A 19,617-nucleotide genomic window follows, 5' to 3' on the forward strand; every position below is an offset into this window, starting at 1 on the left:
CGTCGTGTCAGCCGCGCGTCGACGGTCCACCGGACAGGGTGGCAGACTGGCTGGTGGCCAGAATGACCGACGCGTGCGACGCGGCCATGCCGCGGTCGAGGGGTCGCCCCGGGCGGGCTCAGGTGTACTGGTGGTCGGAGGCGATAGCGCAGCTGCGCAGGGAGTGCGTGGCCGTCCGACGCCAGTACACGCGCTGCAGGAGGCGCATCTTTAGGACGCCCCCCGCTTCGCAGGACAGGACACGGCACGAGGAGGAGGGCGAGCGGCTGTACGCCCTTTACACGGCAGCCAAAGCCAGCCTCCGTCGTGCCATCGGCGAGTCGCAGGCCGCGGCCAGGGAGGAAATGCTGGACGGACTGAACAGCGACCCGTGGGGGATGCCCTACAAGCGGGTACGCAACAAGGTCCGTCCCTGGGCTCCTCCACTCACGGAGACCCTGGACGCCGAAGTGGTCCGTGAGGTGGTCGCGGCCCTGTTCCCGACGGCGCCGGCCGAGCACGAGCCGCCGTCGATGGCACCGCGGGGAGAGGATCCAGACGTCGGAGAGGAGGCACCGGAGGTCGGCGAGTCCGAATTCGAGGAAGCAGTCGCGCGGCTGCGACGGAAGAACGTCGCTCCAGGCCCGGATGGGATTCCGGGGAGGGCGTGGGCGGTGGCGCTGAATCACCTGGCGCCGCGAGTTCGAGGGCTATTCTCTGCCTGTCTGGCTCAAGCCACAATTCCACAGCGGTGGAAGACAGGCAGGTTAGTCCTCCTCAGGAAGGAAGGCCGGCCGGCGGAGTCACCGTCGGCGTACCGCCCCATCGTCCTCCTCGACGAGCTCGCTAAACTGTTCGAGCGCGTCGTGGCTGCGCGTCTGGTGGCGCACCTCGGGCGTCGAGGACCCGACCTCTCGGACGTGCAGTTCGGCTTCCGCAGTGGCCGTTCTACCGTGGATGCCGTGCTGTGCGTCCGTGCCCAGGTGCAGGAAGCGGTGGCCCAGGGCGACGTCGTCGTGGCGGTGTCTATTGACATCGCCAACGCCTTTAACACGTTGCCCTGGGGTTGCATCAGGGAGGCGCTTCGCTATCACGGTGTGCCGACCTACTTGCGTCGCGTGGTCGGTGCCTACCTCTCCGACAGGTGGGTGGTCTTCCCCGGAAGGGATGGTCGGCTTGTGAGAAAGGAAGTCGTGTGCGGTGTCCCGCAGGGGTCGGTGCTTGGGCCACTCCTGTGGAACATCGGATACGACTGGGTGTTGCGTGGCTCGCTGCTGCGCGGCGTCAGCGTCGTCTGCTACGCCGACGACACGCTGGTGCTGGCCCGCCGACCGACGTATCGGGAGGCGGCAGTGCTGGCGACCGCTGGCGTCGCGCAGGTCGTGGCGCGAATCCGGCGCCTCGGCCTCGTCGTCGCGCTGGACAAGGCACAAGGAATAGTCTTCCACGGCCCGAGGAGGGCGCCTCCCCACGACGCCCATCTTATCGTGGGAGGCACTCGCATCGGCCTGTCGGGCACGATGACGTACCTGGGTCTCGTGCTCGACGGCCGGTGGAAGTTCCGGGCGCACTTCGCGCGGCTCGTCCCGCGCTTGCTGAAGGTGGGAGCCTCGCTCTCGTGGCTTTTGCCGAACATCGGCGGTCCCGGTGTGAGCTGCCGCCGGCTCTACACCGGCGTCGTGAGAGCGATGGCGATGTACGGTGCCCCCGTCTGGTCCGACGCCCTGGACCGCGAGAACATCGCCCTGCTGCGGCGCGCGCAGAGGGTGATGGCGATCAGGGTCGTACGCGGGTACCGTACGATCTCGGGCGACGCAGCGTGCGTGCTGGCTGGAGTCCTGCCCTGGGACCTGGACGCGGTCTCTCTGGCGTCGTCATACCGGCGGCGTCGGAGTCTGGCGTCCGGGACCCTCAGTCCGGCACCACGGCTTGCAGAACACCTGAGGCGAGAGCGGGATGCCGCGATCGCGGAGTGGGTTGTGAGTCTCGAGCGTCCGAGTGCGGGGCACCGGACGATCGATGCGGTTCGGCCGGTTCTTCGGCAGTGGTTAGACAGACGGCATGGCGTCCTAACCTTCCGCGCCACGCAGGTCCTCTCGGGGCACGGTTGCTTCGGGGGGTACCTGTGTCGGGTCGCCGGGAGGGAGCCCTCTCCTCGTTGCCACCACTGCCAGGATTGTGACGACGAGTCGGCGCAACACGTCTTGGAAGAGTGTTCGGCGTGGACGGAGGAGCGTGAAGAGCTCCGAAGCGTAGTTGGGCCGGACCTTTCGCTGCCGGCCGTGATTTCTGCCATGACCGGCAGCGAAAGGTGCTGGGACGCCGTCCTCGCGTACTGTGAGCGGGTGATGGCGCAGAAGGAGGCGGCGGAGCGGGTGAGGGAGGACACCACCGACCTCCCCCTCCGCCGCAAAAGGACCGGGCGTCGGAGGCTGGCGCACGATAACCGCCTCCCTCCCTAGACGCTAGGCAGACCAAAATCTGCCGGGTAGGCGCGCGCGGTGTCCCCCGCGCGCCACCTCCTCCACGAGGACAGGAAAGGGCCTGACGAGGCACGCCGCCGGGGTTTGCAGAAGAATTCGGACTCCTGCGACCCCGGCACGGGCGACGAAGGTGGACACCGTTGGTTTTTAGTGGGTAGTCTGGCATTGCACCTACCGCCGGGAGCCCCACACTCCCGCTGCTGATTTACTCGGCGGCGGGGTCAGTGCGTAAATGCATTTTCCAACGTAAAAAAAAAAAAAAAAAAAAAAAAAAAAAAAAAGGTTAGGTTAGGTTAGGTTAGGTTAGGTTAGGTTAGGTTAGGTTAGGTTAGGTTAGGTTAGGTTAGGTTAGGTTAGGTTAGGTTAGGTTAGGTTTCGGCGGTCTCCCGGGGTGGAGTGTTGTGGGCGGTCTCGCTGGACGTGACCAACGCGTTCAACTCTCTGCCCTGGGAGACGGTGAGGGTGGCGCTGGGATACCACGGTATCCCGCGCTACTTGCGTAGGCTCATCGGAGCTTACTTTGCGGGAAGGGCGGTAGAGTTCCCGATAGGCGGCGGCGGTCTGTCGAGGCGGTCCATGTCGTGCGGCGTTCCGCAGGGTTCGGTCCTCGGACCGCTCCTGTGGAACATCGGCTACGACTGGGTGCTCCGCGGTGCCACGTTGCCGGGAGTGTCGGTCATCTGCTACGCAGACGACACTCTCGTCACCGTCCGCGCCGGCGGGCACCGCGAGGCGGGCCGCCTCGCCACGGCCGGCGTCGCGCAGGTGGTGGCCAGAATTCGGGCTCTCGGGCTGGAGGTCGCCTTGCAGAAGACGGAGGTCCTGGCCTTTCACGGGCCGAGGGCCGCTCCTCCGCCCGGGACGTCGATAGTCGTCGGGGGTACTTCGATCGCCGTCGGGTCGACGATGAAGTACCTGGGCATCGTTCTCGACGGTCGCTGGAAGTTCGACGAACACTTCCGGCGGCTGACCCCGAAGCTTCTGGCCGCCGCCGGAGCGCTCGGGAGTCTGCTGCCCAACCTAGAAGGGCCCGCCGACAAATGCAGACGCCTCTTCGTGGGCGTCGTGCGTTCGATGGCGTTGTATGGCGCTCCGATTTGGGCGGGCGCTCTCTGCGCGCGGAACGTGTCGCTGATTCGCAGGCCGCACCGCGCCATCGCGCTGCGGGCTGCGAGGGCGTACCGCACGGTGTCCTACACCGCATCGTGTCTCCTCGCCGGCAGCCCCCCGTGGGAACTGGAGGCCGAAGCTCTCGCGTCGGTCTTCTGGCGCGTGACGGAAGCGCGCCTGAGGGAGGAACCGCCTCGTCCGCAAGAGGTCGTGCGATGGAGGAGAGAAGCTCGCGACGGCCTCTTCCGGAAGTGGTCGGAGAATCTCGAGGACCCGAACGTAATTACGAGTCGGGGGCTGGTGGCGGCGATTCGGCCCGTTCTGCGCGGCTGGGTCGATAGGCGACACGGTGCGATGTCGTTCCACTTGGCGCAGATGCTGACCGGGCACGGCTGCTTCGGTCGCTATCTGTGCCGAGCGTTGGGGCGGGAGCCGACGTCGGAATGTCACCATTGCGACGCCGGCGCCGAGGACACGGCGGAGCACACGCGCGCGGTCTGCCCGGCGTGGTGCGAGGAGCGCGCCGCCCTGTCGGCGGCCATCGGAGCGGATCTCTCGCTGCCGGCCGTGGTTTCGGCCATGGTCGGCAGCGAGGAGAACTGGAGCGCCGTCTCCTCCTTCTGCAGCGCCGTGATGCTGCGGAAGGAGGCGGCGGAGCGGGAGCGGGAACGGGATCCGAACTCGCTTCCGTCTCGTCGCGGTAGACGCGGTCGGCGGCGCAGGGCCTACCTGGCCAACCTGCAGCCGCCGCCCCCGTAGTTTGGATCAGCGGGCGATAGGTCGGGGGATCTATCGACCGCATCGCACGATCCCGAGGAGGACGGAGAGAGGCGATCTTATGTGTTCAAGGGATCCTCTCTCGGGTCGCTGTCGCTTTTGCGGCGACGACGACGGGCCCTAGTCTGGGCAGGCGCCGGCGGGATCGCGAAAGAGCTTTGTGTCCTCGCGATCTCGCCACAAGCGCATAGGCGGAACACACGTGTGGTTTTTGTTCAGTAAGAGTCTGACTCCCCTCCGAGCCCCCCCAACCGGAGGGTGTCCATGAAGGATTTTCCACACGTTAAAAAAAAAAAAAAAAAAAAAAGGTTAGGTTAGGTTAGGTTAGGTTAGGTTAGGTTAGGTTAGGTTAGGTTAGGTTAGGTTAGGTTAGGTTAGGTTAGGTTAGGTTAGGTTAGGTTAGGTTAGGTTAGGTTAGGTTAGGTTAGGTTAGGTTAGGTTAGGTTAGGTTAGGTTAGGTTAGGTTAGGTTAGGTTAGGTTAGGTTAGGTTAGGTTAGGTTTTTTTTTTTTTTTTTTTTTTTTTTTTTTTTTTTTTTTTTTTTTTTTTTTTTCTTACCCTCCGATATAGGGGTCGGAGACTTTGTTTGCTATCTACTCTTTCATACCAGTTCTCGCTTTTATGCCTCTCGTACTTTCATGCCTCATACTTGATCTTTCTTACATCCATCACCTTTCTCGCACAGGGTGGGTTCCCTCTATTTAAGTCCTAACTTTTTAACTTTGGCTACCTTAGCTTAGCCTGTATAGTGTGTGTGGGTAAATAAATTTGCGCATTGGGATTGTAGCTGTTTTGTTTTACAATATGTTCTTAGTTTCTAGTATATGTTGCTAATTATTGCTAATGATATTCACTATCATTATGACAATTTTCTTTTTTTAAACAAATCTTATTTCATACTTACTACTAATAAGGGTCTTATTCTATTTTGACATATTATTATTTTTACTTACTACTATAATTTGGTTTCTACTAATACAGTATAATTATGGTTTAACTAATATAATTAGGTTTCTAGCAATACAATATAATTTTAGTTCCTATTTTGTTAATTTGATCTTATTCTTACTTACTAACATTGTTTTTGATCTTAACTGTATATCCTTAGCCTATCCTTATCCTATACTTATCCTATGCTATTATTTTATATACATATGATATAAAAATAACATATTTGCCTGCCTCCCTGATTGAAGACCGTTCGCTTACTTGCCGCCTCATCTAGGAATACAAGGATACCGTCGATCATCCTAAGACCCTTCGTAGCCTACAGCTGCCCTGTGTCCCAAAATGCAGAGATTTCCTGCAGGAGTCGGTGGTCGCGCGCTTCCCTCTTGCTCCACTGGAGTCTTGTCTTGCAACAAACATACAAGTTTCTTCCGAAGCCAAGACCCCCGCAGAGTGTCTCGCGCGTGTGTCGCCAGGGAATGGAGACTTCTTGCTAACACGCCACCGCGCCGACCATCACACCTTCAGGAGTACGCGACTGTTGACCGCGCTAACTCGTCCCACTTACTCCTAACTGGGCAGTCACTGCTGAAGGCGTTATGGTCCAGCTTATCCAGCTTCGCCCTTCGGCAGTTCCTGCAGGAGGGCGGGACGGCCTGCGCCCAGTCCGTGCACTCCGTCTTCAGGTGCGGGCCGCCGCAGTGGCTGCACACGTCGACCGACTCCACACAGAATTTCCTGCTATGGCCGTAGCCAAGGCATCGGGAGCACTGCACCAACGGGGACTGGTCCTCTGCCCTCACCCTCTGGAGGTCAATATGGACATACCCTTTACGGGTTATCCTATCCCACAGGGCGGGCGAGGTCTCCAAGACCACGTGAGCCGCGTGCGGATTCCGAGCCCGTCGTCTATATCGGACCCTAGCCCTGCCGGTCTCCTCGTCGAGGCCGTCAAACAACTCCAGATTCTGGTTCCTCAGGGCCTTCAACACGTCCTCGTCGGTGTTAACTGACGAGACGCCCCTTAGAACCAGAAGCGGGTCCCTGTTGCTGACCTCCTCGACCAGGAGCCCCTTACCTTTCTCTTCGACTTTCAGTCTCGCTTTCATCCTTTCCTCCTTGCTACTAAAGGCCATTACCACCTTTCGGTCCTTGGCCTTGCGCACTTTCTCCACCCTGATCCACCCTTCTTTGGCCTCCATCGTCTCACGCAGCTGGGTGAGGACCTCCTCACCCGTCATTTGGTCATCGGTCGACGAGACCACAAGCGAGTGCGAAGCGACCGGTCTCCTCAGCGGAGATCCAGCCGCCACAACACTCGCATATGTCCCCCGATCGACCGCCGCTCCTTCCTGTCTCGCGAGCCTGTCTTGCAGGTCTTTAAGACGCTGTCCGTTTTCGACGAGGAGGCGGGTTTGCTCGTCTAATTTTTCGGTCAGGAGGGAGTCGAGGACCACCACAGGCTCAGCGCCAGCAACCGAGGTCGTCAGCAAAGGCCCGCGCGGTGAGTGCTCTCCGCTAGGGCTCAGCGACTTTTCCTTCGTCACCCTCCTCATGGCCTCGAGCTCCGCCTCACTCGCCTCGAGCATCTCATACAGCCCGTCTATGGCTTCGCCAATCATTTTTTTGTACTCGCGCTTGAGATTTTTCGAACTCGTGGTCGCTATTGAGCAGCGGTGAACCAACTCGTCAGCGGCCTCGAGTCTCGTAGTTTTCCGCGTTTCCTCGATGGATTGGCGGGACAGACGGTGAGGACTACAGGTCTCGGCCGTTTGTGGCGACCCTGGACTCCCCACCGCCAGAGCCTTGTCCTTGCTTGAATTGGGGGAGGGTACTTTCGGGGGGCTCGTCCGCCATGGAGGTCTCGTCTGTACCCCGTCCGTCGATTTTCTCTTCGCTCCTGCGGGCCGGGCCCCTCCGATCCTGTCTTTGGTGGGTGTGCGTATGCCGAACATCGTGAGGGTGCGTCAGTGAATAAAATTTTAGAATTTTGATGTAAAAGTCAAGAGAGTCTTAATATAAAAGTATATAAAAAATTATTTTGAAAACCTTTAAATTTTTCTAGAAGAACGGCTGTAAACGACCGTTCCCCGATCAGGTAGACAGGCAAATATGCCCCGGTACATAAACAACTTAAATCTAACTTACAAACTAACAAAAAGCGAGAAAACTCTACTTTTTGGTCAGTGACTCTACGTAGAGTCGTCAGTTGTAATTTAATTAATAGCCCTCAGTGAGGGAAGGTCGATATCGAAAACCGCGTCTCGCTACGATCAGCGGTTACCGAGATATTGCGCTTTAAAGTTTTCCAATATGGCGTCCGCGTAGTTGGTCTAGATCTAGACTGATTTTAAAAAATTTATAACTCGGGAACCGCTGATCGCAGGATCGCGTGCGTGGGTTCCCCGTAATAGGCCCAGTCTTCTCTACCCTCTCCCGGTCCAAAAAATGGGATCGGGGGGTCAACTCTACGTAGAGTCGTTATGTGCTTAAACGCACAGTTCCCTAAAGTACAAGATATATGAAAGAAGCCCCAGCTCCCTACGATGAAAAATGGCCGAGATATGGCTTGTTTAAATTTTTACAAATGGCCGCCAATATGGCCGCCACGAGATCTTAAATTTGTCGAATCGGCCCTGGTCACTCTAAACTACCCGTTCTTGGGCTCGTTCGATTCGTCTCGGCCAGAGCTGTTTAATTATATATACAGAAATTTTTTAGGATCAACCCCCAATTTTTGGGGTTGAAAAAACCTTATTATTAACACTAAATTTAAATAAAAAAGCACAAAAAATGAGTCTAAAAATCTACAAAAAATTAAACTAACTTACTTAACTATATACAATTTTTACAATCGGTTTCCGAAGAGATCGGGCCACGGGATGCACCCCCACATGCACACCCCTAATTTTCAAAAATTTATATCTCCGAAAGTTTTCAGCCAAAAATTTTGAAATTTAGAAATAAGATAAAACTTTATAAATGCTACGAAATAAACAAAAAATAAGTGGGGGTCGTCGCTTTACTTTTTTTGATATTTAATTTTGAATTTTGAGTAATTTTTGTAAACCCGATATTTTCGGAACCACTAACCGGATTTCAACGTATGTTGCGTCGTTTTTAAAGGCTCGCCGAGACGCGTCGATCGATGTGCTGCACGTCGCTGCAGCTCCTCAGAAACGGAAAACACGTGCCACGTGTTTTTCGGTTTTTTTAAGTTTTCTTCGCGCGCTTGGGCGGAAAAAATCCAAAAAAGGTCTCAAAAGAAGGGTCTTAATAAGACCTATCCGATGACGTTTTAAAAACAATAGGTCGTCGATCTTGTTTGAGCAGCGTTTCTGTTACAAACTTACAGTTGCGGCTAAAACACAGTTTTTCACTTGTAGAATTTTCACTTTTTCACTTTTTTCAATTCTACTTTTGGATTCACGTTAAGCACGTTTCTCCGCAACTTTTGGTATATAGCACTGCACAGTTAGTCACAAAAAAAACCTATTTTTCGATAGTTTACAAATTTATTTTTCTGCGGTTTCGGTCAGAGGAACACTTGTACGCGTCCGTTTAGAGTGGCGGGCGGGGCGTCTCTGGGTTAGGTTAGGTTAGGTTAGGTTAGGTTAGGTTAGGTTAGGTTAGGTTAGGTTAGGTTAGGTTAGGTTAGGTTAGGTTAGGTTAGGTTAGGTTAGGTTAGGTTAGGTTAGGTTAGGTTAGGTTAGGTTAGGTTAGGTTAGGTTAGGTTAGGTTAGGTTAGGTTAGGTTAGGTTAGGTTAGGTTAGGTTAGGTTAGGTTAGGTTAGGTTAGGTTAGGTTAGGTTAGGTTAGGTTAGGTTAGGTTAGGTTAGGTTAGGTTAGGTTAGGTTAGGTTAGGTTAGGTTAGGTTAGGTTAGGTTAGGTTAGGTTAGGTTAGGTTAGGTTAGGTTAGGTTAGGTTAGGTTAGGTTAGGTTAGGTTAGGTTAGGTTAGGTTAGGTTAGGTTAGGTTAGGTTAGGTTAGGTCAGGTTAGGTTAGGTTAGGTTAGGTTAGGTTAGGTTAGGTTAGGTTAGGTTAGGTTAGGTTAGGTTAGGTTAGGTTAGGTTAGGTTAGGTTAGGTTAGGTTAGGTTAGGTTAGGTTAGGTTAGGTTAGGTTAGGTTAGGTTAGGTTAGGTTAGGTTAGGTTAGGTTAGGTTAGGTTAGGTTAGGTTAGGTTAGGTTAGGTTAGGTTAGGTTAGGTTAGGTTAGGTTAGGTTAGGTTAGGTTAGGTTAGGTTAGGTTAGGTTAGGTTAGGTTAGGTTAGGTTAGGTTAGGTTAGGTTAGGTTAGGTTAGGTTAGGTTAGGTTAGGTTAGGTTAGGTTAGGTTAGGTTAGGTTAGGTTAGGTTAGGTTAGGTTAGGTTAGGTTAGGTTAGGTTAGGTTAGGTTAGGTTAGGTTAGGTTAGGTTAGGTTAGGTTAGGTTAGGTTAGGTTAGGTTAGGTTAGGTTAGGTTAGGTTAGGTTAGGTTAGGTTAGGTTAGGTTAGGTTAGGTTAGGTTAGGTTAGGTTAGGTTAGGTTAGGTTAGGTTAGGTTAGGTTAGGTTAGGTTAGGTTAGGTTAGGTTAGGTTAGGTTAGGTTAGGTTAGGTTAGGTTAGGTTAGGTTAGGTTAGGTTAGGTTAGGTTAGGTTAGGTTAGGTTAGGTTAGGTTAGGTTAGGTTAGGTTAGGTTAGGTTAGGTTAGGTTAGGTTAGGTTAGGTTAGGTTAGGTTAGGTTAGGTTAGGTTAGGTTAGGTTAGGTTAGGTTAGGTTAGGTTAGGTTAGGTTAGGTTAGGTTAGGTTAGGTTAGGTTAGGTTAGGTTAGGTTAGGTTAGGTTAGGTTAGGTTAGGTTAGGTTAGGTTAGGTTAGGTTAGGTTAGGTTAGGTTAGGTTAGGTTAGGTTAGGTTAGGTTAGGTTAGGTTAGGTTAGGTTAGGTTAGGTTAGGTTAGGTTAGGTTAGGTTAGGTTAGGTTAGGTTAGGTTAGGTTAGGTTAGGTTTTTTTTTTTTTTTTTTTTTTTTTTTTTTTTTTTTTTTTTTTTTTTCTTCTAGACCCCCACACGTAGGTGTGAGACTGTCCTACTCTACTCATTCATTCCAGTTCTCGCTAGTATTCCTCTCGCACTTTCATTCAGCATACTAGTTCTTTCTGTCATTCATTCCTCATTCACACACTGGGTGGGTTCCCATCTAATCTAATCTATTTCTACTATTTCTGTATTACTTAAAATTATAAACTCTTGGGGAAATGAGTGGGGTTTGGGTACAACAATTTTTATTTACATTTTATTTACTTTTCTTACTACTATTTTATTTGTTACTAGGTTATATTTACAGATTCTTTTACACATTTATTATTACTTCTAATGAAAATTTACAACTAATTTTACATTGGAAGCTATTCTAATTCTTATACTATTCCTACTTATATCTTATTTGCTTATGTTATACTACAATATACAATTATATTCAGAAAACATAATTTTACTGAGTCTTATTTCTAGTATTGACGGCTTTAACTATTTTTACACAATATTGTAGGAACAGATCTCTAGTTGCGTTGTTTGCAATTATTTCACACAGGTTCCTTTCCACCATTTGCACACCCGTTTGGTGTTCTAATCTAAGCCTCTCGTAGGCAAATGCAGGACACTCCAGGAGGACGTGGAGGACGGACTCGGAGCACCCAGGGTCGCAGACGCACGACGGACTCTCCTTACACTTGAAGCGGTACAAGTATTCGGAGAATCCGCCATGCCCCGTCAACGCTTGGGTGACAAACCAGTCCACCCCTATTTTGCTCGTGACTTTGTACGCGGCTATCGCGTCAGGGAAGAACACCCTGGTGACACCAGCCGTTTCGCCGGCTCGATACCGCTGGTTCCATTCATCAAGCGATTGCATGCGAATGCTCCGCCTGATGAATGAAACCGGGCAGCTGTCATAGTCAAAAGCGCGTTTAGACTTCAGCGCAGCCTCCTTGGCCAGATGGTCGGCACGCTCATTGCCCTCCAGCCCTGCGTGGGCTTTGATCCAGAACAAACTAACACGTTTGTCCCGGAGCAGAGCCCTTCGCAGGTGTCCCCGCGCTTCAACGGCTAGGGGATGGGGGGCTACCGGGTTCTCCAGCGTGAGCAGTGCCGACAAGGAGTCGGAATAAATCCCGACGGATCCAGCCAAGGTGTCCGCGGCCATCCGTGCCGCCCGACATATCGCCAAGAGTTCCGCCTGGTAGACCGTACAATAGGACGGCAAAGCAAGCTTGAGGGTTTTGGTTTCGGCGGCGCCAGCCCATACGGACAGCGCCGCGCCCACTTTGCCCTCAATCTTGCTTCCGTCCGTGAAGATATTAAAGGCGTGCTCGCTGTTTGCGGTAAACTGTTCTTGGTCCGCCAGGCGCTTGAACTCGAGGTCGATATGAGAGGCGGGGTGCGGAGACCGCAGAGCCGAGGACATCCGCTCCACCTCTCGATCCCCTATCACCCGCTGGGGGACCCCCCGTCTCGCCTCGTACAAATTCGCGGCTTCGCGGACACGGAGGTCGAGGGGGAGTATCCCAGCGAGCAACAATGCGGAGTTCAGAGAGGTGGTTCGGTATGCCCTGCAAAGCTTCTGCGCGAAGCCCCGCTGGACCACGTTCAGCTGCTTGCGAACACCGAGCTTGTCCACGGCCGGCGCCCAGACGGCAGCCGCATACAAAATCACGGGCTCAACCACCGCCCTGTAAATAGTGCGGATTACTTCAGGATGGAGACCCCAGCTGGCCTTAGCCGCACGGGCCAGCTGGTGATAAAAGGCGAGCGCGCGCCTGCAGACGTTCGCGACGTGGGCGTTGAAGGTGAGTTTGTGATCTATGACGACCCCCAGCAGCTTGATCTCGCTCGCCAGGACAATGTCGACCCCGCCCATGTGAAGACGCGGGGTGTCATACTTCAGTTTGCGCGTCACAACCATAGCGTTTGTCTTGTGGGGCGCAAACCGAAGCTTATTAGATGCTCCCCACGCCCTCACACGCTCGAGGACGGCATTGGCCCGACGTTCGATCTCGAGGGCCGTATCACCCTCGAACACCAACACCACATCGTCGGCGAACGCCTGCGCGTACTCGCCTTTGGCCTCCAACTCCTGAAGTAGTGGATCCAGGAGCAGGTTCCACAATATCGGCCCGCCGATAGATCCCTGCACGCAGCCTTTCCCGGTGTCCCTCACGTGCTCCTCCCCCAGGTACCTCACTCTGGCACGTCTGTCGCTCAGGTAGCTGCCCAAGAGCCGCCTGATGTTTTCGGGGCACCTTTCCTCAGCCAACCTTACCTTTATTTTAGGCCACCAAGCGTTGTCGAAGGCGCCCTCTATATCCAACGAGATCAAAACCAGGATCTTTTTTTCTTCTAATTTATTTCTAATGAACTTAACTAGGGTATAGAGGGCGTCCTCGGTGCTCCGCTGGGGCATGAAGCCAAATTGGCGAGTACTTAGCTTGGGCAGCAGGTGGTATTTTAACCTGGCGACTAGCATTTTCTCCAATATCTTCCCAAGCACCGGAAGGAGACCGATTGGACGATATGATTTTGGAGCTGTATAATCAGTCTTCCCGGGCTTCCGGAGAAAGATGACCGTCGCCTCCTTCCAGGGCCTAGGAAAATATCGGAGCTCGAGGCACCTGTTGAAGAGGCACAAAAAGAGGTCCGGGTCCGATTGGATTGCGTGCAGGCATATATCGGCAGTAAAACCGTCCGCACCTGGGGCCTTCTTCGGGTCAAACGACCGACTAGCCAACTTCAGTTCTGTGTGAGTGAATGGAGGGTCAGTTTGGCCCGAAGAAGTCTCGATGTCGGTCCGCCCGGCCAAGACCCTCACCCGGCGGTGCTCTTCGGAGTCATCCTCTTCGGAGTCCTCCGGGTAGAAGGTCTCAGCCAGGAGTCGGGCCGAGCCCCTGGCATCTAACCCCATATTGTTTACCACCAGCGGTGGGTCCACGTCCCTCCTGGAGGTCCTGCCGAGGACCCTGTATATCCCTCCCCACATAGACTCCCCGTCCTGGCGTTCGCAGAAGGCGACCCAGCTGCGCGTCTGCGCGTGCCTCACCTCGGTCTCGTACCTTTCCTTCGCCTCCAGGTACTCTCCCACAACCTTGCGACGCCTGACCGGCGCCGCGCATCTGATCCTACCTTTCCTGGTGGCCACCTCACGCTTGAGCACTGCCAACCCCTCGTTCCACCACGGCATCGCAAGGACCTCCCTATGTTTGCATCGCAAGGACCTCCCTATGTTTTGTTAGTGGTATTGTTTTTGTGCATGTTTTTTGTATTATGTCGTTTAGTTGAGTTATTGTGGAGTCCAATTGTGCGTGTGTCTGTATGTTTTTAATTGTGTCTATTGTGAAGTGTTCTTGCGTTTTAATTTGACCCAGTTTCTCACGAAACTGGGCCCAATTCGCCTTTTTTGTGAAGTATTTTCGTGTTGTGTGTCTGATGGTGTTTGTGTTGATGTGTTTGGTGTTGATGAGGAAGGTGATGGCGTTGTGGTCCGAGTTGGTCAGGTCTTCGCGCACGCGCCAGCCGTCCACCAGGCCAAGCAGGTCAGGCGATACAGCAGTTATATCAATATAACTGCTGTACCTTTCGCCGCCCCGGATAGTGTCGAAGGTGGGGGTTTCCCCTTGGTTCAGGAGGCAGAGACCGAGGTCCTCCAGGAACCCGTGCAGTTCTTCGCCGCGGCGATCCGTCACGGGACTACCCCACCAGACGCATTTGGCATTGGAGTCTCCCCCAATTACAATACTCCGACTTCCCGTCTCGCGCTGCACCCGGCGCAGATGTGCCAGGTACGAGTCCATCGGCAGGTTAGGCTCAAAGTAAAATGAGACCAGGATGATCTCCCGGCTGCGAACTCGGATCCCCACCACAGAGATGTTGTTCGTGGTGAGTTTCGGGTACTGCGTGATGTGAAGGTCCGCATCAAATACGATGACTGCGGCCTTGACAGTCCCACTTCCATCGTCCGCACACTGGAAGACCCTGATCCCACTCTGACCTTTCACACGCCTTATGCCGCCGACGTATGGCTCCTGTACCAGAGCAATCCGCGTACGCAGGCTAGAGGCTTCGATCAGGAAGTCGGAGTATGCCAACTTACTGCGCTGGAGGTTCGCCTGGAGGATGTTTAAAGCCACTGTGTCTACCGGCCTGCCCTTAGCAATACGCTACGGAGGAGCGGGCGATGTCATCCCACCTCCTCCTGACGGGACAGTCGTCGCTAAAAGCGTTATGGTCGTGCTTTGCGAGCTTCGCCCGACGACAGTTCCGGCAGGAAGGTGGCGACACCGCCGGGTCCTCCGTGCATTGAGCCTTAAGGTGTGGCCCGCCACAGGTCCTTGCAGTACTTCCGCCCATGGCCGTATCCGAGACAACGCGTGCACTGGACCAGTGGAGACTGGTCCTCCACCCGCAGCCTCATTAGGTCGATTTGTACCGTACCTACACCCGTTATCCTCGCCCAGAGTTTGGGCGATACACTTAGGACTACGTGGGCCGTGAGCGGGTTCCGTGCCCTCCTACGATATTTTATTTGAAGGCGGTCTTCCCCGGGGTCGAGGTCGCTAAATAGATGTCTGTTTTGGTTTCTCAGACCTTTTGTAACCTCATCGTCTGTATGTGCTTTCAGAACACCTCTTATTATTATTAATGGGTCTCTGTTTTTCATCTCCTCGACCACGAGGCCCGTTCCTTCCTTCGCCAGTTTTTCTTTTACTTTCGCCCTGTCTTCAATAGTCCCGAAGCCCATGATTATTTTTCTGTCCCTGGCTTTCCGGACCCGGTCGATTTGGACCCACCCCTCTTTGGCGTCAATAGTCTTCCTCACTGTGTTAAGGACCTCGTCCGCTGTCTGTTCGGCATCCACTGAGGTGACCACCACCGAGTGCAATGCCGCAGGCCTCGCGGGATGTTGCGGTCTCGAGGCGGCCACATTTGCATAGCTCCGCCGCTGCTCCTCAACCGTCCGGCTGCACTTCACCAGCTCCTCTTGGAGGCTCTTCATCCTCTCATTTGTCTCCAGGAGCAGCTGGCGCTGCACCTCCAGACTTCTACTCAGACTGGGGTCCGGGGGGACCACGAACGTGGCGTCGGCGCTTACTTTCGCCGGCGCCCCGTCCACAGAACCCACGTCCCCCTTTCGTGCCCTCTCGGTTCTGAGGTCAGCCTCGGAGTCAGCCACTATCTTCTCGAGAACTTTTAGCGCTCCTAATATGTCATTTTTATACTCAGTTTTTAAATTTCTAGAGTTCTGGACAGCGTTTCTTATTTTAGTTGCCTGCTCTGTCGCTGTCCGCTCTCGGTTATCCATGTTTTCCTCAGTGGATGCGTGTACCTGCTCTTCTCCCTCCTCCCTAGGGCTATTCCCCGCGTCAAGGGTTTTTCTCTCATTTGATTCCCCGGCAGCCGGTCCCCTTTTATCCGGCTTTTGTTGGGTAAACTTGTTTGGCCTTCCGGGGGAAATAACAAAAGCAACCTGCGCTTTAGTCTTTGAAGTGGTCGCTGCTGGTATGCGTGCCCGCGCTTCACCCCCTTCCTTAGGGCTATGCGCTACTTTCCGGGCCGTTTGCGCTTTAGGCTTGGATGTGGTCGGCGCACCCTGTGGCTTATCGAGAGCAGAATCTTTAGTGACTTGTTCTATGATCTCGATGCTAGTACGGACCGACTTTTTGAGTCCTTTGGGGGAGGGAGAGGGTGCGGGTGAATTAATCGCCTCTTGTTGTTTTGGTGGGGTCCTAGGAGTCATCATTTTAGAGGGGGTCGCGTTAAGAGTTAAAAGCTAAAAGGAACAGCGTCGAAAATTTGTATAATAAAATTAAAATTAGTCAAGTGTATATATCCCGCAATAGCGGTTGTAAAAAAGCTAGAGACTGTTCCTATGTATCAGTATAAAACAGGCAAATATGCCTGGGTCCTAAAAATATCTAATCTAACTTAAAAACTAACAAAAAGCGAGAAAACTCGACTTTTTGGTCAATGACTCTACGTAGAGTCGTTGGATATAGTTAATTTGGTAGCCCTCAGTGAGGGAAGGTCAGCACCGAAAACCGCGTCGCTCTACGACCAGCGGTGGTTAGGTTAGGTTAGGTTAGGTTAGGTTAGGTTAGGTTAGGTTAGGTTAGGTTAGGTTAGGTTAGGTTAGGTTAGGTTAGGTTAGGTTAGGTTAGGTTAGGTTAGGTTAGGTTAGGTTAGGTTAGGTTAGGTTAGGTTAGGTTAGGTTAGGTTAGGTTAGGTTAGGTCAGGTCAGGTCAGGTCAGGTCAGGTCAGGTCAGGTCAGGTCAGGTCAGGTCAGGTTAGGTTAGGTTAGGTTAGGTTAGGTTAGGTTAGGTTAGGTTAGGTTAGGTTAGGTTAGGTTTTTTTTTTTTTTTTTTTTTTTTTTTTTTTTTTTTTTTTTTTTTTTTCTTACCCTCCGATATAGAGGTCGGAGACTTTGTTTGCTATCTACTCTTTCATACCAGTTCTCGCTTTTATGCCTCTCGTACTTTCATGCCTCATACTTGATCTTTCTTACATCCATCACCTTTCTCGCACAGGGTGGGTTCCCTCTATTTAAGTCCTAACTTTTTAACTTTGGCTACCTTAGCTTAGCCTGTATAGTGTGTGTGGGTAAATAAATTTGCGCATTGGGATTGTAGCTGTTTTGTTTTACAATATGTTCTTAGTTTCTAGTATATGTTGCTAATTATTGCTAATGATATTCACTATCATTATGACAATTTTCTTTTTTTAAACAAATCTTATTTCATACTTACTACTAATAAGGGTCTTATTCTATTTTGACATATTATTATTTTTACTTACTACTATAATTTGGTTTCTACTAATACAGTATAATTATGGTTTAACTAATATAATTAGGTTTCTAGCAATACAATATAATTTTAGTTCCTATTTTGTTAATTTGATCTTATTCTTACTTACTAACATTGTTTTTGATCTTAACTGTATATCCTTAGCCTATCCTTATCCTATACTTATCCTATGCTATTATTTTATATACATATGATATAAAAATAACATATTTGCCTGCCTCCCTGATTGAAGACCGTTCGCTTACTTGCCGCCTCATCTAGGAATACAAGGATACCGTCGATCATCCTAAGACCCTTCGTAGCCTACAGCTGCCCTGTGTCCCAAAATGCAGAGATTTCCTGCAGGAGTCGGTGGTCGCGCGCTTCCCTCTTGCTCCACTGGAGTCTTGTCTTGCAACAAACATACAAGTTTCTTCCGAAGCCAAGACCCCCGCAGAGTGTCTCGCGCGTGTGTCGCCAGGGAATGGAGACTTCTTGCTAACACGCCACCGCGCCGACCATCACACCTTCAGGAGTACGCGACTGTTGACCGCGCTAACTCGTCCCACTTACTCCTAACTGGGCAGTCACTGCTGAAGGCGTTATGGTCCAGCTTATCCAGCTTCGCCCTTCGGCAGTTCCTGCAGGAGGGCGGGACGGCCTGCGCCCAGTCCGTGCACTCCGTCTTCAGGTGCGGGCCGCCGCAGTGGCTGCACACGTCGACCGACTCCACACAGAATTTCCTGCTATGGCCGTAGCCAAGGCATCGGGAGCACTGCACCAACGGGGACTGGTCCTCTGCCCTCACCCTCTGGAGGTCAATATGGACATACCCTTTACGGGTTATCCTATCCCACAGGGCGGGCGAGGTCTCCAAGACCACGTGAGCCGCGTGCGGATTCCGAGCCCGTCGTCTATATCGGACCCTAGCCCTGCCGGTCTCCTCGTCGAGGCCGTCAAACAACTCCAGATTCTGGTTCCTCAGGGCCTTCAACACGTCCTCGTCGGTGTTAACTGACGAGACGCCCCTTAGAACCAGAAGCGGGTCCCTGTTGCTGACCTCCTCGACCAGGAGCCCCTTACCTTTCTCTTCGACTTTCAGTCTCGCTTTCATCCTTTCCTCCTTGCTACTAAAGGCCATTACCACCTTTCGGTCCTTGGCCTTGCGCACTTTCTCCACCCTGATCCACCCTTCTTTGGCCTCCATCGTCTCACGCAGCTGGGTGAGGACCTCCTCACCCGTCATTTGGTCATCGGTCGACGAGACCACAAGCGAGTGCGAAGCGACCGGTCTCCTCAGCGGAGATCCAGCCGCCACAACACTCGCATATGTCCCCCGATCGACCGCCGCTCCTTCCTGTCTCGCGAGCCTGTCTTGCAGGTCTTTAAGACGCTGTCCGTTTTCGACGAGGAGGCGGGTTTGCTCGTCTAATTTTTCGGTCAGGAGGGAGTCGAGGACCACCACAGGCTCAGCGCCAGCAACCGAGGTCGTCAGCAAAGGCCCGCGCGGTGAGTGCTCTCCGCTAGGGCTCAGCGACTTTTCCTTCGTCACCCTCCTCATGGCCTCGAGCTCCGCCTCACTCGCCTCGAGCATCTCATACAGCCCGTCTATGGCTTCGCCAATCATTTTTTTGTACTCGCGCTTGAGATTTTTCGAACTCGTGGTCGCTATTGAGCAGCGGTGAACCAACTCGTCAGCGGCCTCGAGTCTCGTAGTTTTCCGCGTTTCCTCGATGGATTGGCGGGACAGACGGTGAGGACTACAGGTCTCGGCCGTTTGTGGCGACCCTGGACTCCCCACCGCCAGAGCCTTGTCCTTGCTTGAATTGGGGGAGGGTACTTTCGGGGGGCTCGTCCGCCATGGAGGTCTCGTCTGTACCCCGTCCGTCGATTTCTCTTCGCTCCTGCGGGCCGGGCCCCTCCGATCCTGTCTTTGGTGGGTGTGCGTATGCCGAACATCGTGAGGGTGCGTCAGTGAATAAAATTTTAGAATTTTTGATGTAAAAGTCAAGAGAGTCTTAATATAAAAGTATATAAAAAATTATTTTGAAAACCTTTAAATTTTTCTAGAAGAACGGCTGTAAACGACCGTTCCCCGATCAGGTAGACAGGCAAATATGCCCCGGTACTTAAACAACTTAAATCTAACTTACAACTAACAAAAAGCGAGAAACTCTACTTTTTGGTCAGTGACTCTACGTAGAGTCGTCAGTTGTAATTTAATTAATAGCCCTCAGTGAGGGAAGGTCGATATCGAAAACCGCGTCTCGCTACGATCAGCGGTACCGAGATATTGCGCTTTAAAAGTTTTCCTATATGGCGTCCGCGTAGTTGGTCTAGATCTAGACTGATTTAAAAAAATTTATAACTCGGGAACCGCTGATCGCAGGATCGCGTGCGTGGGTTCCCCGTAATAGGCCCAGTCTTCTCTACCCTCTCCGGTCCCAAAAAATGGGATCGGGGCGTCAACTCTACGTAGAGTCGTTATGTGCTAAACGCACAGTTCCCTAAAGTACAAAGA

The 19,617-nt window shown here is 52.7% G+C and overlaps 1 protein-coding gene across 1 annotated transcript; it reads right to left on the reverse strand.

The window, feature by feature from the left end:
• Positions 1-13,511: 13,511 nt before the first annotated feature.
• On the reverse strand, positions 13,512-14,614 carry LOC123668214. Its single transcript, XM_045602002.1, has 2 exons — positions 14,554-14,614; positions 13,512-14,305 (listed from the first exon to the last, which is right to left on the reverse strand). The coding sequence occupies exons 1-2, from the start codon at positions 14,612-14,614 to the stop codon at positions 13,512-13,514; spliced, it is 855 nt and encodes a 284-aa protein (XP_045457958.1).
• Positions 14,615-19,617: the final 5,003 nt, after the last annotated feature.

Source organism: Melitaea cinxia, chromosome 30 (genome assembly GCF_905220565.1).
Source record: "Melitaea cinxia chromosome 30, ilMelCinx1.1, whole genome shotgun sequence".
NCBI classification, from domain to species: Eukaryota; Metazoa; Arthropoda; class Insecta; order Lepidoptera; family Nymphalidae; genus Melitaea; species Melitaea cinxia.